We start from the raw sequence: 26,418 nt of genomic DNA, 5'->3' as shown, positions 1-26,418 counted from the left end.
TGACTTGAAAAATTATTTAAAAATTTTAGAATTTTAAATTAAAAAAATTCAATAATTTTCTTATATAAATTTTAATGTAAAATTCTCATATATGTATATGTATATTAAAATAATGAAATAAATTGAATTTATTTAAAATTAAATCTTTTTTTTTTTTTTTTTTTTCGAAAAAATAATTACAAAAGATTAAAAATGAATTTAAAAAACCAAAGAATGAAAAAAAATTTAACGTGATATAACTAAAAAATTTATTAATGTAAATATTATTTAATAAAACGTGACAAAAATGAATCATAGTAAATTATAAAGACATAACTTTTTTTTTTAATCGTTGAAAGAATTCTTTTGTATTTTTAACATTCTATAAATTATTATAATGTAAGATAAACTGAAGCAAGCATATAAATTGCAATTATTTGAGAAAAAATTAATATTTTTATTTACGACGTACTTAGATGTACAATACAATTTGTGAAAGTGATGAATTTATTAGCGGGTGAATATTGAAATTTTTATACAATTTTTTTTAAATATCATTTTATATTTAAAAAAATTATCTTCGTTTCAAAGAAATTTTTTATTTAATTAAAATAAATTTTTCTTTCACTCTATATCACATAGAAAAAATCTTCATTTGGAACAGCTATATGTTTTTCTAAAATAACAAAAACTTTCGTTGTTTTAGTGAAACATATAGCTGTACCAGTGAAACTTATCGCTGTTTCAGGTGAAGATTTTTCTGTTCAATATTAGAATTTCTTTGATTTAATGCACAAATTTCTTTCATTCCAAGAAATTTTTTTTAAAACTAAAAAGCTTTTTTTGTTTCAGAGAAAATTTTATTTTGAATAAAAGAAAACAAATTAAAAAAATTGGTTTCTTTAAATCAAAGAAATCTTTTCTCTGGTTGTATATATAAAAGTTCATTTTTTTTTCTTTATAAATTTTTATATAAAAAATTGAAATAAATGTTGTGTATTAATATTTATCATGGAATAAAAATAAAAATTGTTTATTTAAAGGAATCATATTTCTATTATTAATTATATTGGAACAAAAAATTGACGTATTGTCAAGTAGAAGAAATCCTGAAGAACATGGAAATTACTTTCAAGGAGATATTATACGAAAATCTAATTTGTTTAAATCTGTAATAAAAAACAGTGAGATGAAATGGCCTAATGGAATAATTAGATACAAAATATCAAAAATATATAGTAATAAAATTTGATTTTAAACAATAAATAGTATGTAACACGTTCTTAAGAAAACTAATAAAAAAAAGCAAGTGCTTTTTAAATAAATTAATGAAAAGTTATTATTTTTATGATAATTACATATTATAGGGTGATTTTTATGTTCCGGACCCCTAAATTTTTTTTTTAATTCCACTTCTTTTTTTGTTTAAAAAAAAAGAAAGAAATAAGATTTAAAAAAAATTAGTGGATCCGGAACATAAAAATGGCCCTATTATATATGAAAAATTAATAATATTTTAATAACACAATTAAGTGTCTCTCAATTAAATTTAGTTGTTTCTTTCTTCAGATCAAAGTAATTATGATATGATAAGAAGAGCAATGGATATTATTGAATATAATACTAATAAATGTATTCAATTTAAAGGAAAAAAAAAAAAAACCAAAGATTATATATTTATTTTGGATAAAGAAAACTATGGATGCGGTAGTCATGTAGGAAGACAAAAAGGAAAGCAAGACTTGTTTTTAGAACAACCAATTTGTCTTGAAAAATTAGGAACTATAATTCATGAATTATTACATGCTGTAGGACTTTTTCATGAACACGTTAGACCTGATAGAGATAAATACGTAAGAATTTTTAAAAACAATATAAAAACGGGTGAGTAACAAATAATATTTGTATAAAATTCTGCAATATTTCATAATTAAATTAAAAAAATGTTTTTTTTTTTTTAAACAAATTTCATTAATTTAAATATATTTACTTTTAATTAAAAACAAGATATAATATTATTTTACAGGTGTAAGAGATAATTTTGAAATTGAGGATGAAGAAAATATTAGATTCGACTTTGATTATGATTATGGCAGTATTATGCATTATTCAACTAATTCTTTTGCAAAGACTATTCATTTAAATACGATGCGTCCAAGAAAAGTAACTAATTTAATAGTTTATTTTTTTAAAAAAAATTAATTTTTTAAAGTGAAAATTTAAAATAAAATAATTTTTTCCAGCCAAATATAGTTATAGGTCAAAGAGAAAGACTTAGCGCAACTGATATAAAAAAATTGAAGTGGCTTTATAATTGCTCTTTTTTGCAATAGATCCAAAAAAGAAAACAAAAAAAAAAAAATCATTATTTTAATTCTTCTACCATAAGATAATTATAAATCTTATAAGTTTGTATAATTTATTTGATAAAATAAATTAAAAAAATGATAACAGGAAACAATTATAAAATTCTCGAAATAAATATCAAATTCATTATCTTTTCAGGAAATCATCAACTACTGAAAATTTTTGTTTCTTATTTTTAAATTTTAATTAAAGAATCGTGACAATTTTTCATATTTGAAAAAATAATTTATTCATTATCATTTTCATGATAGACGTTCGTTTATTAAACAAATCGTGAAAAAAATCAAAATATCAAGTTTTATCAACTTATATTCCACCAAATATTGTTTTTTTTTTTATTAGCAACACTATTTAAATTGCAATGTTTAGAAGAATCGATTATCATTTATTATATTAAATCAGTGTAGAGTGGTGTATAGAGTGAATTATTGTAATTTTAAAAATTAATCATTAATTTTAATTCTAAATAATTGTTTAGCTTCTAAGTAGTTTAAAATAGAATTAATTATATACTAGTGGAACAATAACAATTAAAAGGTAATTTACATAATTTTTAATATTGATTTAAAATTTTAATAATTCCTAAAGTATATGAAGAAATATTTTGAAAATTTTACTTTAGACTCAATAATGTAATAAGGAAATGTAATTTTCAATATTCATTTGCTTAAATAAACAATTTATTTACAATAAGGAAGTAAAGTTCTTTTTATTCACAAAAGTAGTTAATGAATGATGATTATATTTATAAAACAAAAATTTTATTACCTATTGACATAATTTTTAATTTATGAATGAAATTCTGTTCATATATAATGCGAGGAGTAATAAAAATTTGTATCTTTTATTTTCAAAAAAGTAGAAATAATTTTCATTAAGGCCATCCGGGAAAAATCCCTAACCTAAAAGTGTTTTCCCGCGCGAGATATTACTCGTAAATAACTTGAAATATCTTGTTCGGATTTGTCGGATTAATTAGATGAGGGCGAGCTGATTAAGAATCATCTCCATTTTTACAAGTAATTTTGTTGAAAAGTATTGAAAATCGTGATTATAAAAGTTGGATTTTTGACAGAAGTGGGAACAGTAGGGGAGGCGAGCACACAGACATTGAATCTATGTGTCAGTGGCCCAGAAGGTGGCGCCAATTTTAGCTAGTGGCCGCTGCTGAACTAACTTACCCCAAATTACTCCACTTTAAATCTTTAATAAAATAATTTCCTCACAATATTATTGCAAAAATGGAGAAGAGCCCCACTCAGTGACCCTTCCTCTATTATTCCTCCAAATGCCAACTCGAAATACTTTATCCTTTAAAGATGAGAAGTAATTTACGAAACCCCTTTTTGCCAATGTTTAAACATTTTTTTCAATAATTATTTATCAAGATTTTGCAAAATTCCGAGAAGAGCCCCTGGCAGGGTACCTTCCTCTATTATTTCCAAAAAATTACAACCTAAAATATTCAATTTTTTTCAAATGAGAAGAAATCTACAAAACCATTATTTTCTCCCGGATGGCCTTAAATGAATTGTAATCAAATTTTTATTTTCATTTTCTTTAAGAAAACTTAATATTATGTTTTTTCTTTTCAGAATAATTTTAACTGTAGGTGAATTTAAAAAAAAAAAAAAAAAAAAATGCTCAAATTAATAAACTCACAAATAAAATTGATATTGATTATAGTTGTAGGAATTTTTGTTCCCCCATTAAAAACATTTACTTATCAAAATTATGTCGGTGATTATCCATTTAGTATTGTTTCTTATTTCTTAAATTCAAAAAATCAATTATTACCCGAACAAAATAGTCCAAATCCAGATGAATTAGGATCTTATATTGAGGGTGATATTGTTCTATCACCGGAAATGCAAATTGAAGATTTTGAAAGTGAAAAAAAGCCAAAATTATGGAGTGATAAAAAAATTCCCTACATAATCAGTGCTGAATTCTGTAAGTTAAAATTTACTTCTATTTATTTATTTTTAAAAAAAAACTTTAAAAAAAACTCTAAATTTTGATAATTTCATTAATTTTTTAATTAGTTGAGTTATTTTTTTCAATATGATAATAGAAAAGAAAAAAATCTGTTATGATTATTGCATGAAACATAACCTATTACAATTATTACTCGCATGATTAAACCCCAAATTTCATTTGACATAATTTTCATTTGACATAAAATTCATATGACATAAATTTCTCCTTAGAAAAATTGGGGGCGGTTCAAATACTACACAATTAAATTCTACATCGTTAAAACCCTACACGTCAAACTCTACACAGTTAAATTGCACGCCGTTAAACCTTATACAATTTATTTTTTAAATTCTACACACTTAATGTGTACAATGTTAAACTCTACACAAATTTATTTTGTAGTGAAAAATTAATTTCTTTAAATTCAACACGGTTAAATACCACAACGTTAAACTCTACATATATTTCTTTTGTAATAAAAAATTAATTTTCTTAAATTTAACACAGTTAAATTCCACATCGTTAAATTCTACACATATTTATTTTGTAATGAAAAATTAATTGCATAAAATTCTACACAGTTAAATTGTTCACCGTTAAACTCTCCATAAATTTATTTTGTATTATAAAATAAAATTTGTTTAACTCTACACAGTTAAGTTGCATATTGTTAAACTCTACAAAAACTAATATTATAATATAAAATTAATTTTAATAAATTCTACACCGTTAAATTGCACACCGCCAAACTCTTCATAAATTGATTTTATAATAGAAAATAAAATTGATTAAATTCTACACAGTTAAATTGCTCACTGTTAAATACTAAAGAATTTATTTTTTAAATTCTGCACAGTTAAATTCCACCTCGTTAAATTCTACACAGATTTATTCTCTAATGAAAAATTAATTGCATAAAATTCTACACAGTTAAATTGTTCACCGTTAAACTGTCCACAAATTTATTTAATAATAGAAAATAAAATTTGTTGAACTCTTCACAGTTAAATTAAACACACTTAAACTCTACACACACTAATCTTATAATATAAAATTAATTTTATTAAATTCTACACAATTAAATTACACACCGTTAAACTCTTCACAAAATTTAATTTAAAAAAAATAAAAATTTATTAAACTGTACCCCGTTAAATTGCACATTGCTAAACTCTAAACGATTTAGTTTTTAAATTCTAAACAATTAAATGCTACAATGTAAAATTCTACACAAATATATTTCGCAATTAAAAATTAATTTCGTTAAATTCTACATAGTTAATTTCCACACTGTTAAACCATACACAAATTATTTTTTAATTGTACACAATTAAATTGTACAATGTTAAACTCTACGCAAATTTATTTCATAACAAAAAATAAGTTTTGTTTAATTCTGCACAGTTAAATTGCACACCGTTAAACCATATACAATGTATTTTTTAAATTCTATACATTTCAATTGTACAATGTTAAACTCTGCACCAATTTATTCTTTAGTGAAAAATTAATTTTGTTAAATTCTACTCTGTTTAACTCTAAACTGTTAAATTCTACACAAATTTATTTTGTAAATGAAAAATTAATTTTGTTGAATTCTACACAGATAAATTCCACACCGTTAAACTCTTCACAAAATTTAATTTTAAAAAAATATAAAATTTATTGAACTCTACACAGCTAAATTGCACATTGTTAAACTCTAAACAATTTAGTTTTTAAATTCTACATAATTAAATGCTACAATGTAAAATTCTACACAAATTTATTTCGCAATTAAAAATTAATTTTGTTAAATTCTACATAGTTAATATCCACGCAACGTTAAACATCAGACAAATTATTTCTTAAATTGTACACAATTAAATTGTACAATGTTAAACTCTACGCAAATTTATTTAGAAAAAAAAAAATCCGCCATTTCAAGAAAATTGTTACTCGGGGGTTTTTTGGGTCGCTGATTACGAATCTGATATCAGATTTTCAATATTTAAAATGGCGGATCCAATATGGCGGATGATTATTTAAAAATTTGGATGCATTTTCTTGCAACCTGATTATTGGGAGGTTTTCGGGGTTGCTGATTACGAATCTAATGTTAGTTTTTCAAAATTCGAAATGGCGGATTTTTTTTTTTTTAAAATAAATTTGCGTAGAGTTTAACATTGTACAATTTAAGAAATAATTTGTCTGATGTTTAACGTTGCGTGGATATTAACTATGTAGAATTTAACAAAATTAATTTTTAATTGCGAAATAAATTTGTGTAGAATTTTACATTGTAGCATTTAATTATGTAGAATTTAAAAACTAAATTGTTTAGAGTTTAACAATGTGCAATTTAGCTGTGTAAAGTTCAATAAATTTTATATTTTTTTAAAATTAAATTTTGTGAAGAGTTTAACGGTGTGGAATTTATCTGTGTAGAATTCAACAAAATTAATTTTTCATTTACAAAATAAATTTGTGTAGAATTTAACAGTTTAGAGTTAAACAGAGTAGAATTTAACAAAATTAATTTTTCACTAAAGAATAAATTGGTGCAGAGTTTAACATTGTACAATTGAAATGTATAGAATTTAAAAAATACATTGTATATGGTTTAACGGTGTGCAATTTAACTGTGCAGAATTAAACAAAACTTATTTTTTGTTATGAAATAAATTTGCGTAGAGTTTAACATTGTACAATTTAATTGTGTACAATTAAAAAATAATTTGTGTATGGTTTAACAGTGTGGAAATTAACTATGTAGAATTTAACGAAATTAATTTTTAATTGCGAAATATATTTGTGTAGAATTTTACATTGTAGCATTTAATTGTTTAGAATTTAAAAACTAAATCGTTTAGAGTTTAGCAATGTGCAATTTAACGGGGTACAGTTTAATAAATTTTTATTTTTTTTAAATTAAATTTTGTGAAGAGTTTAACGGTGTGTAATTTAATTGTGTAGAATTTAATAAAATTAATTTTATATTATAAGATTAGTGTGTGTAGAGTTTAAGTGTGTTTAATTTAACTGTGAAGAGTTCAACAAATTTTATTTTCTATTATTAAATAAATTTGTGGACAGTTTAACGGTGAACAATTTAACTGTGTAGAATTTTTTGCAATTAATTTTTCATTAGAGAATAAATCTGTGTAGAATTTAACGAGGTGGAATTTAACTGTGCAGAATTTAAAAAATAAATTCTTTAGTATTTAACAGTGAGCAATTTAACTGTGTAGAATTTAATCAATTTTATTTTCTATTATAAAATCAATTTATGAAGAGTTTGGCGGTGTGCAATTTAACGGTGTAGAATTTATTAAAATTAATTTTATATTATAATATTAGTTTTTGTAGAGTTTAACAATATGCAACTTAACTGTGTAGAGTTAAACAAATTTTATTTTATAATACAAAATAAATTTATGGAGAGTTTAACGGTGAACATTTTAACTGTGTAGAATTTTATGCAATTAATTTTTCATTACAAAATAAATATGTGTAGAATTTAACGATGTGGAATTTAACTGTGTTAAATTTAAGAAAATTAATTTTTTATTACAAAAGAAATATATGTAGAGTTTAACGTTGTGGTATTTAACCGTGTTGAATTTAAAGAAATTAATTTTTCACTACAAAATAAATTTGTGTAGAGTTTAACATTGTACACATTAAGTGTGTAGAATTTAAAAAATAAATTGTATAAGGTTTAACGGTGTGCAATTTAACTGTGTAGAGTTTGACGTGTAGGGTTTTAACGATGTAGAATTTAATTGTGTAGTATTTGAACCGCCCCGAAAAATTGCTCGGATGCCGTCTGACAATCACAGGGTAATGAAACTAAAAAGCTGTTCACAGGGTTGTGTAGCCAAATTATATAGTCAAAAGTCCCAAATGTAGCACTTCACTACATTTCACATTCGCGACATTTGGGATGTTCCACTTTATAATTTGACTGTACATCCCTGTGTACAACTTTTGAGTTTTATTAGGGTGTAGTCACATGAATCAAACTACTTGATTGGCGGAATAGACATCGACCAATTAAATTGTAAACTCTTGCGGTAAAGTAATATTTGCCACTAGAGGCTAAAGGTTAGTTTCCATTGTCCACACTCGCGATTTTTCATAATTCTCGTCAACTACCGCACCCTGCTCTAGGGAAAATTTAGTGACGTTATTGTTAAATGTAGAAGTTACTATGATGTCACTAAATTTTCACTAAAACAGGGTGGGGTAGTTGACAAAAATTATGAAAAATGGCGAGTGGGAACAACAAAAATCAACCTAAATTTTGATTGGTTGAAGACTATTCAACTAATCCACTAATCTGACCCATGTGACTGTGCTCTTAGGGTGACATCACATGAAAGCGTAAAGCGTCAAATTTTGTAACTAGATCATGAGTAGAGAAATAGATAAAGATATGTTTTTCCTTCTCGCACTCATAGTTACAAAATTTGATACTTTACGCCTCCATGTGAGATTTACAGCATCAAGACATAAATATATTAATACAATATTGTACTTACATTTTTCCTTATTCAGATGAAAATCCAATGGCATTAAAAACAATTTATGATGCAATAAATGACTTTCATTTATTGACGTGCATTCAATTTGTCCCACGCACTACAGAATCTGACTACGTTGAAATTAAAGCTGACTCAAAAGGATGTTGGAGTTATGTTGGTAAACAGGGTTTTGTACAAACAGTCAATCTTCAGATTCCCATGTGTTTGAGAAAAAAAGGAACAGTCATCCATGAGTTTATGCACACTATTGGCTTTTTTCATGAACATCGTAGATTTGAAAGAGATTTTTACATTGACGTTCACTGGGATAATATTAAAGATGGTAAACTATTATATTATTAAAATAATATTTAATAATAATAAAAATAAAATTAATTAATTTTATTTAGAGGCACAAATTCATTTTCGAAAATCGATGAATCCAACTGACGATTTGGGAATTCCCTATGATTATGGAAGTGTTATGCATTATTCACAGCTTGCCTTCTCGAAAAATGGGGATGCTACTATTCTTCCAAGGGTAAAATATACTTATAAGTTCATACCGTTTACAGCTCAATTAAATTTAGTGACAATTTAATTGCTTTCTAGTAAATTTCTGAAAATTTTAGTTATAATCAGAAACTTACTAGAAAATTACTAAATTTCCACCACATTTTATTGAGTAGACGGCTGATTTAAAGCTATGTCCACAATAGACTGTTTTTATGTCCTTATGTTCAACATAACGCAAGAAAAAAAATAGTTTTCTATTGTATTCTTATGTTTTGTTGAACAAAATGTTATGTTCAACATAACGCAAGAAAAAAAATAGTTTTCTATTGTATTCTTATGTTTTGTTGAACGTAAGGGCATAAAAAAGGCTATTGTGAACATAGCCTAATGTGCATACATGGAAGGTTGCCATTGTCCCCACTCGCTATTTGTCATAATTTTCGTCAACTACCGCACCCTGCTCTAGTGAAAATTTAGTGATTTTATAGTAACTTTTAATTTTAACTAAAAAGTCATTTTTCATTAGAGCAGGGTGCGGTAGTTGACGAGAATTATGAAAAATGGCGAGTGGGGACAATGAAAACCAACCCTAATGGAGCATTTACACCTTCGGCAAAAAATTTTCTTCACTTTACATTTTCCGAAATACACTTACCTGATTGGTTGTCAAGAATCTGATTCATTGTGGACAACCAATCAGGTAAGTGTATTTCGAAAAATGCAAAGTGAAGAAAATTTTTTGCCGAAGATGTAAATGCTCCATTAGGGAGAAGTAACTAGACCTTAAGGCCAACGCACAATAGCCTTAGGCTGAGATCACATGGTGGCAATTATTGCATCCGAATTAATAATTATTTAACTAACAGTATATATGTAATATTAATTAATAATTAAAAGTAATAATTATTAATTTCAGATGATTACAAATGAAGTATTAGGTCAACGTTATGGATTTAGTGAAAAAGACGTTCAAAAAGTCAATACAATGTATTCATGCCCACCAAAAACAGAAATTCATTTGGCTCCAAATACAACATGGTGGAATAGTATTCGTTTTTTTTAAATCAGTAATATATAGAATATAGAACTTTTTTTTATTTATTGTAAATAATGCTCATTTTTTGTAATGATATTGAGTAGTTTAAGAAATAAATTATTTATTAAAAAAAATTGTCATTGCGTCTTAATTTAGGAGATGGAATAGCATGAGAGAGAAAAGAACGCAAGTATATTTCTATCCTTTTCTATCGTATGTGGAAGGTTACCATTGTTCCCATTCGCTATTTATCATAATTCTCGTTAACTACCACACTCTGCTCTAGTGAAAATTTAGTGAATTTATAGTAAACTTTTAATTTTAACTAAAAAGTTAATAAATTTTCACTAGAGCAGGGTGCGGTAGTTGACGAGAATTATGACAAATGGCGAATGGGGACAATGGCAACCTTCCATGTATCACATTTGCGAATCAAAAAACAGTTTGGGGAGATTGTCTGGCATACTAAAAGTGCTTTTAAGGCGGTTCCAGAATAGGTGCAAAAGCCAAGTACAAGTGCAAGTCCAAATGCAAATCCCATGAATGCAAAAGAGATAGATAGACTACCTATCTCTTTTGCATTCATGGGATTTGCATTTGGACTTGCACTTGTACTTGGCTTTTGCACCTATTCTGGAACCACCTTTATTGGGAACGGTGGTCTAGTAACAATCTAGTAACTTTGACCCATTCTCTCCCTCCATTTTGTTTTTTCTACTCTTTCTAACCTATTAATTGAAGAGAGACAAAGAAAGAAAATGGAGGGAGAGAATGGGTCCCCACAAGATGGCGTATTGCAGTTTAGCCGATCCCAATACCTTTAGGCTTCAGTCCCATGGCAGCGTTTTGCGTTGCGTTTTGTCACTAGACCATGAGTGTAAAAGAGATGCAGATATATGTTTGCTATGTTTACACTCAGGGTCTAGTGACAAAACGCAACGCAAAACGCTGCCATGGGACTGCAGCCTTAGTATTTTGGTCAAGCAATCGGCTGGATTGAATTTTCAAGGAGAATCACTAAATTTGATTGGCTCTTAAAAAAATTCAATTTTCACGGTGAAAATCTAATATTTGTCAGAGCCAATCAAATTCAGTGATACAACCGTGAAAATTCAATCCAGCCGATTGCTTGAACAAAATACTGGAGGTATAAAAGCACCTTTAGGAGATTAAATTTTCCATAATATCAATCGATTTGAGAAGGGAATATTTGAGAAAACAAATATGTTTCTCAGTACAATTAATTTTATTCAAAATTATTATATAAAATATGAAAATTTTTAGATTTGAAAACTAAAAACATGGTCCGTATATTAGTTTATAAAATAATAATTCATTTTCTAAATGATTTAAACGAAAATAAAGATGTCTTTTTATTTTTTTTTGAAAAGTTAAAAGTCATATAAAAAATCGGATTTCTATTAATAATATATTAGAATAATTAGAGTTGTTATAAACAACTTTTCTTAAAAAACAAAAAAAAAAAAAAAAAGCAAATTAACAATAATTTTAGTATCAAAAATTAACAAATTTTATATGATTAAACATTTATAAATATTGTAGACTTTTAATAATGTCTACAAATTAAAAAAATTAGTACTAAAATGCAAATAGTATACCTTTTTTTTTTTTAAATATCAAAATAAACATATGTTGAAATTTAACTTCTATTATTTCGATTTCCCCAACCACGACGATGATTATCTTTATATTCATCCATAGCTCGTGCTCGATTTATCGATTCCTCGTCATCTTGTTCAATCATTTTCTCCTTTTCCTCATCTTCATGATCTTGTTGTGCATTTGAATCATTGTTTGCAATATCTTGAAGACAAGTTGCATTCATTTTATTACGTTCCGAAGGATCGGGCCAACTGAAGAAAAAATAAAATAAAAATATGAAGAGAATAAAATTAGAAAAAAGGAAAATTCTAATTTTTTTTAAAAAACATGCCTCAAATCGACTTTAATTTATTTCGAATATTTGAGAATCGAACTAATTATAAGACAAATTTTCAAAATTTTATTTAAGTAATAATTTCAAAAGATTTTGTTAATTTTCAGACAATAATTAAATTTTACAGAACTAAAAATAATATATATATAAAAAATAATTTTAGATAACATTTTATTAAAGTAATTGCAATTTCAAAGATTTACAATTTTGATTTTTGAAATTAATTGAAATTCAAGTAATTTTTAATTAAATTTTTTTTTAATGATTTCACTAAAAAATTTATTAGAAATTGCAGACAAAAATTTATATAATTATAAAAAAAATTATATTATATTAATATTTGAAAACCATTTTTAAGTGAAAAATGGTTTCAGATAGTTGAATTTTCGAAGAATATTATAAAAATTTTTTTAAAATAATTGAAATTTTTAATAATAATTGAATTTCAAAAGATTGTTCCAGATTTCAGATAATAATTATAATAAGAAAAATTTCAAGTGATTTCTGTTAATGAAGAATTTATTAGAAATCACAGAAAAAAAATTGAATTCCAAAAATTTTTAATTTAAAAATACTTTCAGATAATTGAATTTTCGAAGAATATTATAAAAATTATTAAAAATAATTAAAATTTTTGCAAATAATTAAATTTTAAGTGATTTTGAATGAAAATTTTCTTTTAAATTATAAACAATTATTAAATTTCATAAAAATTTTAATTGAAAAATACTTTTAGATAATTGAATTTTCGAAGAATATTATAAAAATTATTAAAAATAATTGAAATTTTTGAAAATAATTAAATTTTAAGTGATTTTGAATTAAATTTTTTTTTTTAAATTATAAACAATTATTAAATTTCATAAAAATTTTAATTGAAAAATACTTTTAGATAATTGAATTTTCGAAGAATATTATAAAAATTATTAAAAATAATTGAAATTTTTGGAAATAATTAAATTTTAAGTGGATTTTGAATGAAAATTTTCTATATAATTATAAACAATTATTAAATTTCATAAAAATTTTAATTGAAAAATACTTCTAGATAATTGAATTTTCGAAGAATATTATAAAAATCATTTAAAATAATTGAAATTTTTGGAAATAATTAAATTTTAAGTGATTTTGAATGAAAATTTTCTTTTAAATTATAAACAATTATTAAAACTCATAAAAATTTTAATTGAAAAATATTTTAAGATAATTGAATTTGTAAAGAATTTTATTGAAATTATTAAAAAAATATTTAATTTAGTGAAGAATTTTAGTTAAAAATTTGTTAAATAATTGAAATAAAGAACATCTGAAGAAGATCTGCATTGTATACTAAAAAAAACGTATTATGTTCAAAATCTTTTTTTAAAAAAATCTAAAAAAAAAAGTCGAAAAAGTCGCATTTTATTAAAATAACTTGAAAAAAAATCGGAAAAAATCGTATAATCCAAGGTATGTTAAAATAATTTTCACACTTACTCTCCATCTTTAACTCTTTGATCATAAAATTCTTGTACAGTTAATACCGGTAGACTTGGATAACCAGCGCCATAAACTTGCTTTTGAATTTCATCTCTTGTTATAATTATTGGTTTCAATTGTTGTGTACTTGGATTTCGTGTTTTATGAAAGTGTGACGATTTTTTATCACCGTCATTAATTTTTTTCATATGCTCCAAAATTGGCCTCTCATCAGCCAATGAACGTAATTCGTCCAATGCTTGATTCACATAAATTTTCAATAGTGTCTTAAAATATTCCCTTTTTGAATCATCGTCAATATTTAAATCATTCATGCCCTGTTTTAAAATTTGTAAACGTGATTCCAATTCTTTTTGTTCTGTGTATCGTTGAATTTTTGTATTTCTAACGTTTACCTAAATGGGGGGGAAAAAAAAACAGAAAATAAAAAATAGTTTAAAAAAAATATTTTTCTTTTTTTTTTTTAATTGCACAAACCATTTCAGTAATCATTTCAGCGTTTGATTTACTTCTTTCAATGGCAGTTTCTTCTGATTCAATTTTATTTGCCTCGGGAATTTGAATGTCTGTGAGGCCATAGGATTTTAAACGTTTTAAAAAATCGACAAAATAAATTTCAGCAACATCGACAATATGCATACGATCATCAGCACCGCAAATTTTTGTCGTTAATGTCCCTAAAAGAGCTGGTAGTAAAAAATATTTTATATTTTCAGTGGGAATTTCATCGAAATTTTCATTTGCACTGAACATATCAACAAGTGATACTAATTTTGTTGCTTCTTCAAATATACGCATTGCATGTTTAACATCCAACTGTAAAAAAAAATTCGAATACAATCATATGTATATATATATATATATTCCGAATAATTTAATAATTAATTTTTAATAAAAACAAAAAAAAAATTTTTTAATATTTAATAAATATTTAATAAATAATAAAATAAATTAATATTGAATAAATTAAACAAAATGTAAAAATAAATTAACAATTTTAATTATTTTTAAATGCTAATTTTATGTTTATAAATTTATATTTCATTATCGTTTAAGGCCAAACATAAAATTAGCATTTCAAAATAATTAAAAATGTTAATTTATTTTAATATGAATTTATTTTATTATTTATTAAATATTTTATAAAAAAAAATTTTTTTTTAAAAATAAATTTTAATACAAAAAATTTTTTTGCGGTTTTGAAAGAAATTTTCAACCTTTTACTTAAAGTAAACAATTATTTTCAAAAAAAAAAAAAAATTAGCAATTTTTTAAACAAATAATTTTTATTATTTCGTAAAAAAAAGTTTCAACTCCAATTTTTCTAAATAACAACAATTTTGTAACATTTTTTTTTTTATTAAAACTTGTTTTTTAAGGACAATTTGATAATATTAATACATATATAAATTTGTATAAAAAAAGAATCGATTTTTAATTTTAGGTTATGTCGGAATTGTTTCTTATATATATTGTATACCTATATATAGTGTCTGAAACGTTTAATTTTCGTCTAATCAAAATCATCAATTTACATTAAAAATTTTATCTAAAATGAAATGAAAATCATTTAATTTTGTTTTGGAAAAATAATAAAAGTAGAATCACATTGAATTAATAGTTGATAATTTACATAAATATATAAAAAAAAAATTAAATTGTAATTATCTGTAAACAATTGTAAATACCTGAACTTTTGGTGAATTTGTTGCTTCCTTCGTTTGATTTATATCATTAAATAAATCAAAACCTTTATCAAATAATTCTGATAACGATTCTTTAGAATCAATTATCTCACTATTCGAAGCCATATTTCAGAATTTATAAATAAAAACAAAAATATTCACTATTTTATTATTCACGAAGCAATAAATTATCTAAATTTAATATAATATTAGATTTAAGAAATATAGGAAATTGTATAAACTACAGTTAAACGATTACTTTTTTTTTAAAAATCAAATGAACACAAATATTATCACCAATAACATAAAATGACCTAAAGCCGTGTCTTGATCAGGGTTGCGTATGTAATATACCTCAGGTAAAATGACATAGAGTTTTTTTTACGTATATTACATATGTAAATTACGTGAAATTTTTCAAAAACAATGCAGTTTTCTATGGTGGGGGGTATTTGACTGGGTGATTTCCTATGGCTGCAGTCCCATGGCAGCGTTTTGCGTTGCGTTTTGTCACTAGACCATGAGTGTTAGGCTGCAGTCCCATGGCAGCGTTTTGCGTTGCGTTTTGTCACTAGACCATGAGTGTAAAAAGGATGCAGATATATGTTTGCTATGTTTACACTCAGGGTCTAGTGACAAAACGCAACGCAAAACGCTACCATGGGACTGCAGCCTTAAGGTGCTTATATACCTCAAATTTCGATCAGATGAACATTATTTCTGGACCGTGAAAATGCGTGAAAAGTCATTTTCACGGCGGGTATTTTTGAATTGTTTTAAACAAAAAATGTTTTTTTAAGAAATATAATATTAAATAATTGTTTTAATATGTAAGAACACTTTAAAATAGTGATAGAGAGATGATTTGATTAAAAAATTTAGCAAATTTTGCTTTAAAACGTTTTCTGCTACAAGAAAGTGTAAAATGACGATGTTTGTGAAATGGTTTGTACAGTGTACATGTGTACATATTTCTTTCAGTTATTCGAAACAATTAGTTGAATTTAAATTTATTTGATAAACATTTCAACTTACCGATTTATTTTCAGCACTCATTATTTATTACAAGTTAAAAAGAACCGACATAACATAAACAAAACTCTGAGAGACACTAACAAGGAAGAAGCACTGTACAAACCATTTCACAAACATCGTCATTTTACACTTTCTTGTAGCAGAAAACGTTTTAAAGCAAAATTTGCTAAATTTTTTAATCAAATCATCTCTCTATCACTATTTTAAAGTGTTCTTACATATTAAAACAATTATTTAATATTATATTTCTTAAAAAAACATTTTTTGTTTAAAACAATTCAAAAATACCCGCCGTGAAAATGACTTTTCACGCATTTTCACGGTCCAGAAATAATGTTCATCTGATCGAAATTTGAGGTATATAAGCACCTTAAAAGAGATGCAGATATATGTTTGCTATGTTTACACTCATGGTCTAGTGACAAAACGCAACGCAAAACGCGGCCATGGGACTGCAGCCTATGTTTCAAAATGCTAAAAAACCGACTGAAAAGTATTCTAGTACTAGTTTGTTCCTTTGTGATACCAGGTGGCACATAGAAGCTTCCGTAGACGACACCTCCCCGCCAATCGAAACGATTAAGGCCTTTCTCCAATAGGATCCTAAACTCTTGCGTTGCGTATGCATTGCGTCGGTTGCTATTGGCAACCAATGCTAAAATCAACGCGTCAGTCACGCAACGCAAAAGTTTAGGTTCCTATTGGAGAAAGGCCTTAAAGCGCATGTATACCTCACCGATCTCGAGTATACTTGCGTCTTGTACCATTGGAGTAAAAGAGACAGAAATATCTTTTGTCTCTTTTACTCCAATGGTACACGACAGAAGTATACTCGGGATCGGTGAGGTATACAAGCGCCTTAAAGGTGCTTTTACATGCTTGGTTTTTGGCGAAATGAATTTTCACAATCGAATCACTAAAGATTGCAAATTGCAAAGATAAAAATGCTTTTATATCTCCAGTATTTTTGTCAAACAATCGTCTGGATTGAATTTTTACTGTGGAAATCGAATATTTGTCAGAGCCAATTAAATTCAGTGATTCTCCGTAAAAATACGTTGATCGCCGAAAACCAAGAAAAGCACCTTTAAGGTGCTTTTATACCTCAAGTATTTTGGTCAAGCAATAGACTGCATTAAATTTTCACGATGAATCACTGAATTTGATTGGCTCTAACAATATTCAATTTTCACTGTGAAAATGGAATATTTGTTAGGGCCAATCAAAATCAGTGATACAACCGTGAAAATTCAATCCAGCCGATTGCTTGACCAAAATACTGGAGATATATATAAAAGCACCATTACCATAAAATGCAACATTTGGAACGTTCCACTATATTGTAAGACGCAATATGTGAAACCACCCTAAAACGTCGTATGAACATACCTGTCATAGAATATCAAACTATAGCGGGCAATATGTCCGATTAATAAAAAAAAAATGTCCGACAAATACGTAATTTCCATAAAATAATTCCTTCAATAATTTGTTATATCAAAAAACAATTTGTTTAACTTCAAATTAAAATTTCAAACAGTGTTAAGTGAAATTTATAATATATTTTAGTTTATATAAACGTGAAATTTACCAATTTAAAATTTCTCATTCGGTCTCAACTTTTTTTTTTAAAAAAAAAAAAAAAAAAACTTTCTGTGTGCGCCAGTAATGAATGTAAATATATAAGTTTTTTTTTTATTTTACATTTTACAATTATCTATTATGCCGCGAAAGTGTATAAATTTATTCCAATTTAGTCAGTTATAAAGGAAGATTAATTATAATTCCTCTATGATGTCGGCAACACCAAATAAAATACGAGGTATTTATTAATTTTAACCTCAAATGAAAATTTTAATTTTTTAAATTTTATTTGTAAAAAAAAAAACAATGTAGTTTTTAAATTTTTGTTATAATTTTTTTAATAATTATTTTGAAAGAATGTAAATTTACAACTGTATTCAAGTTTAGGAATAATAAATACATTTTGTTAGGTCCTGGTCGTCCGCCAAAATTAAAGCCATGTTGCACATGGTGTGGTGAAACAAAACAGCCATTAAAATATGTTTTACCAACACAACATGGAAATAAGGAATTTTGTTCGCAAATTTGCCTATCTGAATATCGTAAAGGTTATGTCTCTGAAAGAGGTGCTTGCGTTCATTGTGATAATGTTATTCGTGGTACACCAGTGAAATTAAATCCAGATGGACCGTATTTTTGTTCGAATTTTTGCTGTAATAAACATCAAAAGAAAGATGGACAAATTGACACGAAAAAAAGTAAGATATCAATTTTTTGGTTTAATTTAAAAATGTTAAATTTTGTTTTTTTTTAAAATAGATAATAATGAACAGAGAGCTACAGCAGCTTCTCCTGTACCATCAACAATATTAGGTAACAATAATGCTACAACTACAATAACAACAACAACAACAACAGCGACAGCAACAACGACGACGACAACATCAACAACAAATCAATCCTATAAATCTGGAATTAATATAACACAATCACCATCGACATCAAGTGGGAATTTTCAATTTGAAACCTATCAAACATTTGATTGGGAACAATATTTAAAGGAAACAAACAGTACAGCTGCGCCTGCAGAATGTTTTAAACAAGTAATTTCTATTATAAATTTATTTGCAATTAATTTTTATTTAAATTATATATTTATTTTTTCTTAACAGCATGAAATACCACCGATAAATGAATTTAAAATGGGTATGAAATTGGAAGCACTCGATCCACGTAATTTAACATCAACTTGTATTGCAACTGTTGTCGGTGTATTGGGACCAAGATTACGTCTTCGATTAGATGGTTCTGATAATAAAAATGATTTTTGGCGTATTGTTGATAGTAATGAAATACATCCAATAGGACATTGTGAAAAATTAGGTGGTATGCTACAACCACCATTGGGATTTCGTATGAATGCATCAAGTTGGCCAACATTTCTTTTAAAAACATTAAATGGCGCCGAAATGGCACCGGCAAAAATATTTAAACGCGAACCAAGAACACCGCGTACAAATATGTTTAAAGTTGGTCATAAACTTGAGGCAATTGATAAGAAAAATCCACAATTAATATGTACAGCAACTGTTGGCGCTGTTAAAGACGATAGAATTCATATAACATTCGATGGTTGGCGTGGTGCATTTGATTATTGGTGTGAATATGATTCAAGAGATATGTTCCCAGCTGGTTGGTGTTTTAAAAGTGGACATCCATTACAACCACCTAAACAAAAATGTAAATTTTATATTTGATTTTTTTTTTTTTTAAACTGGGAATCATTTTTTTTACCTTTTTCTAATTTTTCAGCCACTGGACAAAATCGTTTTAAATCCAGAACAAGTAACGTTCTTCCAGTGATGGCAGTTTCTGGCAGTGGATCAAGTGCAGAATCTGCTGTTACTTTAATTAGTCCAACATCGTCGCGAGCACCACCACAATTGGCAACAGAACCCGATACAAGTAGTGCAAACAGTCGACTATCAACAGAAAATGGTAAATTTTCATAGTTGTCTTCTATTTTTTTTTTTTTTCAATAAAGTAGGAAAATAATTTTGATTTTTTTTTTCTCTTCAGTTACATTATACGTGAATCATACATGTTCCTGTGGTCCATATTTTGATCCACGTAAAGTAAAAGCAATGCCAGGACAATTTGGAACTGGTCCAATTTCAAATGTGGCGCGAGAATTATTTCAGGCATTTTTAATGGCCGCTTTAAATCCACGACAAATGTTAAATCTTTTAAAACGTGGCGAAGGTGAATTTATAACATTAACATTGGAGAGTAAACCAACGACAGTGAGAATTCCTGTTTTTGTTGAAATTGAAGATTTCTATACATATATTAGACGACAACTTGAAGAGCTTTGTGTATGTGAATATTTATTATCAAAACGAAAGGAGAACTGTAATAAATGTATAATTAATGCACAAGCAGTGAGAAATAATGATGAATCTAATTCATCATTAGAAAAACGAAGATGGTCTGCTGATAATCAACAAAATTCAATGATTACAATTTCATCAACAGCGACATCACAACAAAAACAGGATCATTCGCAAATTATTGGTATTCCAACAACGCAGAGTGTATCGTCAGTTACACCATCGCCTCCAAAACAACCGAGAAAATCTCTTCCTGGTAAAATTTATTTCTTTTTTTTTTTTTTTTTTAATAATAGTAAAAATAAAATGGAGAAATTTTATTAAAATAGAGCAAAAAAGTTTTTAATTCCATTTTTTTTTAGAATTTGAAGCAGCGACATCGACAACACAATCTGAGGTTCCAGTTGCGAAATATTCGTCAACAGAACCTTCTGAATGGACAATTGAAGATGTTATTCAATTTATTGCAGTTACAGATGCTGCACTTGGACAACATGCTGATCTCTTTCGAAAGCATGTAAGTAATTTTTCTTTCTTTCATTTTCTAATTTATGTCATTGCTTTTATTTATTAAAAAAAAATTGTATTTTATTTCAAAATAAAAATAATTCAATATTCAAACAACAATTTAGAATTTTAATTCCATTTTCTTTTCTGCAGGAAATCGATGGTAAAGCATTGCTTTTATTAAATTCGGACATGATGATGAAATACATGGGTCTAAAATTGGGACCAGCTTTAAAAATCTGCAATCTCGTGAATCGAATTAAAGGCCGAAGACATTTAATACTGTGACTTATTTAAAAAAAAAAAGAAAAAAAAATGTCACAGCCGAATTTACAAAAAAAGAAAAAACATATTTCTGCTCTTTATTACACGCAGGTATGTTGAGCAAATTGTATATTTCTTTTCTGCTTCTTCAAAAATATAAAATCTAATTTCTTATATTACATTTCAAATTGTAATAGAAATTGAACATGGTGGCCACTAAAAAACTAAAAAAAAAAAATCTCCATCACTTTTCTGTAAAAAAAAAAAATAATCAATGTCTAGAAATTGGTTTCCAATTTCTAATTAAAATAATTGATTAAATTTTTTTCTTTAAAATCCATAACTATTTATTAATAATTTAGAAAATAGTGTTTTTAATTAAAATTTTAATTAAAATTTTAATTAAAAATTTAATTAAAAATTAGTAAAATATTTAATTACATGATACGATTTTCAAAACTATATTTTTTTCCTTAAAGAAAATATAAAAAATTTTCATCAAACTAAATCGATTTTTACTTTAGAAAAAAAATTTTTAAAAGTCATTTTTTTATTATTAATTTTTATGCTTGACACGCTTTTTCGAGTATTTTTTCTCAAATTGTAATATTAAATAATTTCCCTGTTTTTTTTCCTGAAATGTGGCCACCAATTGAACTAATACAAATAAAAAAAAAAAAAAAATGTACGAGGAACAGATTTTTTTTTTTTTTTAAAGTAGAATGGAAAAAAAAGAAGAAGAAAAAGAATGTTATCAAGGCTGTCTTCCATTTTAGGAAAGCTTGCGATAAACTTTCAAAACTTAAGATCTTCCCATTCTTGCCTTTTATATTTTTTTATATTCTTTCTTTTTGGTTTTTTTTTTTAATTATACAATTCTTTTTTTTTTGGGATTCATATTTAATATGATTCTTTCAAAAGAAATTATTTATTTATAAATGATTTATTAAGTTTGCTTTTAAAAAAAAAGAACAGTTTTAAACTTTTAAGTTTAAAAAAAAAAACAAGTTTTGTAAGCAATTTTAGTTTTTAAAGTTTTTTTTTTTTTTGTGCTATTTAAAAAGAAAAACCGGTGGGCAGCCCTATAAGAAACGGCGGTGAAAAAAAGCTTTTTAAATTTGTGAATATTCCCGTGAATATTAAACGTTGTCCATTAAACGAAAATATATCACGTTAATTTAGAAAAAAAGAAACTAATTTTAAAGTGGTAAATTTTAACGGACATTTATTATATTTTATCTAAAGGCTTGTGATCTCCGTTGAAACGATATAACTATATCTATATCTCAATACGGAACTGATCATTTCAGTATCATTTTAGTTTTTTATTTTTAAAAAACAAAATTTTAAACTCCTATTATCAATTGTTTTTTTTTTCTTTTCTTTGAAATCTGATTTTAAAAAAATAGGGTAATTTTTTTTTTCTAGGATTCTTTTTCAATAGAAATACTTTCTATTAATCAAAATAATTCAAGAGTGCGATGTAGCAATTTTATGATATTATTGATTTTTTTTTTTTTTGCGGAAGATTATCATTTATGTAAGATAATTTTAATTGTTTTAATTATATATAAATAAATTATATATATATAATTTGTACTACTGTAAAAAGAAAAAAAAATTGAATGACTGCGAAAGAGAAAGAAATAGGGAATAAGTTGTGTGTGTTAACAGAAAATCAATGTTTAAACAACTTTTATCATAATAGTATATATATATATATAATTGAATTTAAAACTATTGAATCATTGCTTTTTCTTAAAAAAAAAATCACTACAAAATAATTTGTCATTATAGGTATATTAATCAAAATAATTTTTTTTTTTTAAATTTGTTTTAATAAAAATGAATTTTTTTTTTAAAAAGATTATTATTAATTTATATATAAACTTCTGATATTAAAAAAATATATTAGTTGTACAAACTTTTTTAGCTTTTTTTTTTTGCATAATACATACCTATAAATATAAATTATTAATATCACAACAATATAAATAATAGTATATTATTCTCTATTATACCTGAAAAAATAATATCAATTATACAGGAAAAATTTAGAATAACTGAATGTTAATTCCTTCGAAAATAATTAAAAAAAAACTTCCAGATCTATGTACTATTATCATTATTATTATTATAATTATTAAAATTATTATTATTATTATTATTATTATTATTATTAAAATTATTATTATTATTATTATTATTATTATTATTATTATTATTATTATTATAATTATTAAAATTATTATTAATGATAGTAAAATTATATGAAATGCATTTTAATCAATTTCAAAAGTGTGAATATGCAATATAGTCAAATAAATTCAAAGTAATTGAAGATTTTTAATTACTTTCCCAAATATAAATATTTCTTATTTTTTATATGGAAAAATTTATATAAATAAATTATTTAAATTTTTTGTTAGAAGTTAATATAATTATGTTTATATATATAAATTTTTGTTCATTTTTTAATATAACTTCTGCAGATTTAAATAATGTTGAAAATCAATTTGGAAAAATATATTAAAAAATAATTTTTTTTTTTTTTTAAATAAGGGAAATTGGTTTAGTTTTATTTTTTTAAAAAAGGGAGAATTTAAAATTTAAATTTTTGTTATGGTGGGGGAGTACCTAACCTTAACTACATAACCTCAAAAAAAAAGTTGCCTCGCTAAACCGCGCGTTTATGTTATAAAATAACATAACTATGAAATATAATGCGCGTGTAAATATTATGTTTTATCAATAATATGTTTATAAGTGCTGTTGTTTTTTTTTTTTTGTGAATTTTTAAAAAGAAGAAGAAGTGTAAAGCATAATAATTCAAATTTGTGTTTAATGCGCATATTTGCATTTTAATAATAATATAATTTAAAAAACTTAAACTTTGTATGGTTTTACAAAAAAAAAAAAAAAATGAATTATAATAAATAAATAATATTATAAATTGTATCATATTTAATTTAAAACTTCGTAAATAAGAAATGAAATTATGGATACTGGCAGCGAAGACGATGAAAATATAATGTTTGATTTAAATAAGAAATCATCTCTTTTATTACCAACAATTAATGATAAAAATTTTACAAATAATGCCGACTTTAGGGATAGTTTTCTTCGTCTCACATCAATGGTATGTTTAATTTTCTTTTTTTTTTAAATATAATTATGAATTAAAGTCAACGAAATTTTCTAGATTATTTAATTTTTAAAATCGGTAGTGTTTTGAAATATTATAGTGACAATATTTTTAATTTACAATTTCAGGTGAGACGTGTGTATTTTAGTTATCTGTACAAATCATTATTAAGTAATTATGCTATTTCATGTACAGCAAAAGATGTCGATGATTTTGATTATAGAGTTAAAAATTGTGCTAGTCAAATGGAACTTTTTGCAGTTCGAAACGCTTTGGAAACTTCATTATATCGAAAAGCAATGATAAAATTGGTATAAATATTTTTCTATAATTTTTTTTTCCTTTTTTTAACATTTAAATTAAAAATTTTTTAAATTTTAAATTTAATTTAATATAAACTATATTTTTCCCTTAGATCTCAGAAGTAAAGGAACATACAAATGAGCAGAAAGTTTACAAAACTTTAATGTCATTTTTAATAACAACGCCTGAAAAATCAGATGTTGCTATTCAAACAGATGAAATAATAACAACAACAACAACAACAACAATGACATTAAAAAATGAAAATTTAAATACAGAAGAAAAAAATGATATTTCCACTACAGAAGGGGAAAATAATTCAAATGATCATCAGGATATTACGATAAAAATTGAATCGTCCAATGATATTAATTCCGAAATCGAAACTCAAGAACATTCTATAAACGAAGCTATTGATTCAAAAATTGAATTAAATAATATTGAATGTCAAAAATCAAATTTAAAAATTGATAACGAAACTCTCCAATTAAATGGAAATCCAATTATAAATAAAAATTCCACTATTATTGCAAATGAATCAATTAATGCAAAAGCTGAAGATTCACAAGATTCACTTTTTCAAACAATGGAAGATATGTTTTGTGAAAGTGACGATAGTAGTGATCTCACAACACTTATTGAAAAACATTCAACAACTAATCAATTTGATAATTCATTATCACAATTAAATTTAAATTGCACAAAAAATGATGAGAAAAAATTATTAAAATTACAAGAATTTAAAAGAAAAAGAAGTGCCGAGAGAAATTTTTTAAAAGCAAAAAAACGTAATACAAGAATATCACCAATTGGATTTAATGATTTAAAAAGTTCAAAATATCGTAAAAAAGTCAATGAAATATGGCTCGTCGAAAGAGTTCATCAATCGTCAAAATTAAAATCAACAATGTTAGAAATATCATTGATAAATTATCGTAAATATGGACGTATAAAGGAGAAATTTATTGCATTATTTGGTGAATCAGACGATGATGATACACAGCCAGAGTCGCCAATTTGTATTGAAGAACATTTACAAGCTTGTAAAGAAAGAATTGCACCTTGGATTGTTAAACATTTAACGCCATTTTATAATCAAAAAAGAATATCTAGCCGTGAATTATTTAAAACAATTTGTAGACATGTCACTGATATGCTCATTATTAGTAATACTTTTCCAGGTTGGTATTTATTTTTCAAAAAAAGTTTTAAAAATATTATACTTTTCATTTTATTTTTGCTTTAGAATTTTCAAAAGTTAATTTTAATTCAAATTTTAATTTAATATGAAATAAATAAATTTTCGTTTGATTTTTTTGTTTTTCAGATGAAGCCGCTGTTGAACATTATATGAAAGATTTTTTTAAAAATAGAAAAAGTATTAATACTGAGGCTGACATATATCTATAGCGTACTCAAATGTTATTTACATTCATATTTATATAAATAGTCATTAAATTTAGAAATTAAACATTAAAAAAAAACTCGGTAATTTTTTTTTTTTAAGTTTTATTTATTCTCTGTATATGAAAAAATAAAGAAATTTTTTTTAAAAAAATTTTGGAATTAAAAAAATTAATATTCCCTTATATTGCAAAATAAATTGTATTTCAAATAAATAAATCTGTAATTTTAAAAAAGAATTAAATTTTAATAATTTTTAATATTAAATTAAATATTTACATTTTTAAAATTATTATTATCACATAATGTAAAACTAAATTTTCCAATTGTTACTATTATAAG

The 26,418-nt window shown here is 24.9% G+C and overlaps 4 protein-coding genes across 4 annotated transcripts; 3 read left to right on the top strand and 1 right to left on the bottom strand.

Moving 5' to 3' along the window:
* Positions 1 to 371: 371 nt before the first annotated feature.
* LOC127281246 (uncharacterized) lies at positions 372 to 10,969 on the top strand. The gene is made up of 9 exons (XM_051304862.1): positions 372 to 496; positions 1,023 to 1,217; positions 1,549 to 1,863; positions 2,006 to 2,142; positions 2,223 to 2,281; positions 3,971 to 4,299; positions 8,866 to 9,174; positions 9,242 to 9,372; positions 10,264 to 10,969. The coding sequence occupies exons 1-9, from the start codon at positions 481 to 483 to the stop codon at positions 10,408 to 10,410; spliced, it is 1,638 nt and encodes a 545-aa protein (XP_051160819.1). The 5' UTR covers positions 372 to 480; the 3' UTR covers positions 10,411 to 10,969.
* Positions 10,970 to 12,042: 1,073 nt separating this feature from the next.
* Positions 12,043 to 15,912, bottom strand: LOC127281252 (immunoglobulin-binding protein 1b). The gene is made up of 4 exons (XM_051304869.1): positions 15,508 to 15,912; positions 14,297 to 14,635; positions 13,817 to 14,214; positions 12,043 to 12,257 (listed from the first exon to the last, which is right to left on the bottom strand). Exons 1-4 carry the CDS (start codon positions 15,628 to 15,630, stop codon positions 12,044 to 12,046), a joined length of 1,074 nt encoding a protein of 357 aa, XP_051160826.1. The 5' UTR covers positions 15,631 to 15,912; the 3' UTR covers position 12,043.
* A 2,034-nt stretch (positions 15,913 to 17,946) lies between these two features.
* On the top strand, positions 17,947 to 21,936 carry LOC127281251 (polycomb protein Scm). Its single transcript, XM_051304868.1, has 8 exons — positions 17,947 to 18,361; positions 18,534 to 18,821; positions 18,883 to 19,166; positions 19,236 to 19,803; positions 19,876 to 20,061; positions 20,143 to 20,709; positions 20,816 to 20,970; positions 21,114 to 21,936. Exons 1-8 carry the CDS (start codon positions 18,331 to 18,333, stop codon positions 21,246 to 21,248), a joined length of 2,214 nt encoding a protein of 737 aa, XP_051160825.1. The 5' UTR covers positions 17,947 to 18,330; the 3' UTR covers positions 21,249 to 21,936.
* Positions 21,937 to 23,912: 1,976 nt separating this feature from the next.
* On the top strand, positions 23,913 to 26,230 carry LOC127281215 (uncharacterized). Its single transcript, XM_051304819.1, has 4 exons — positions 23,913 to 24,363; positions 24,498 to 24,680; positions 24,785 to 25,853; positions 26,000 to 26,230. Exons 1-4 carry the CDS (start codon positions 24,223 to 24,225, stop codon positions 26,080 to 26,082), a joined length of 1,476 nt encoding a protein of 491 aa, XP_051160776.1. The 5' UTR covers positions 23,913 to 24,222; the 3' UTR covers positions 26,083 to 26,230.
* Positions 26,231 to 26,418: the final 188 nt, after the last annotated feature.

The sequence above is a fragment of the Leptopilina boulardi genome, unplaced genomic scaffold (genome assembly GCF_019393585.1).
Source record: "Leptopilina boulardi isolate dan_hultmark-lab unplaced genomic scaffold, ZJU_Lbou_2.1 LbouV2_266, whole genome shotgun sequence".
Taxonomy (NCBI): Eukaryota; Metazoa; Arthropoda; class Insecta; order Hymenoptera; family Figitidae; genus Leptopilina; species Leptopilina boulardi.
This window is presented reverse-complemented; position numbering and strand designations above follow the sequence as displayed.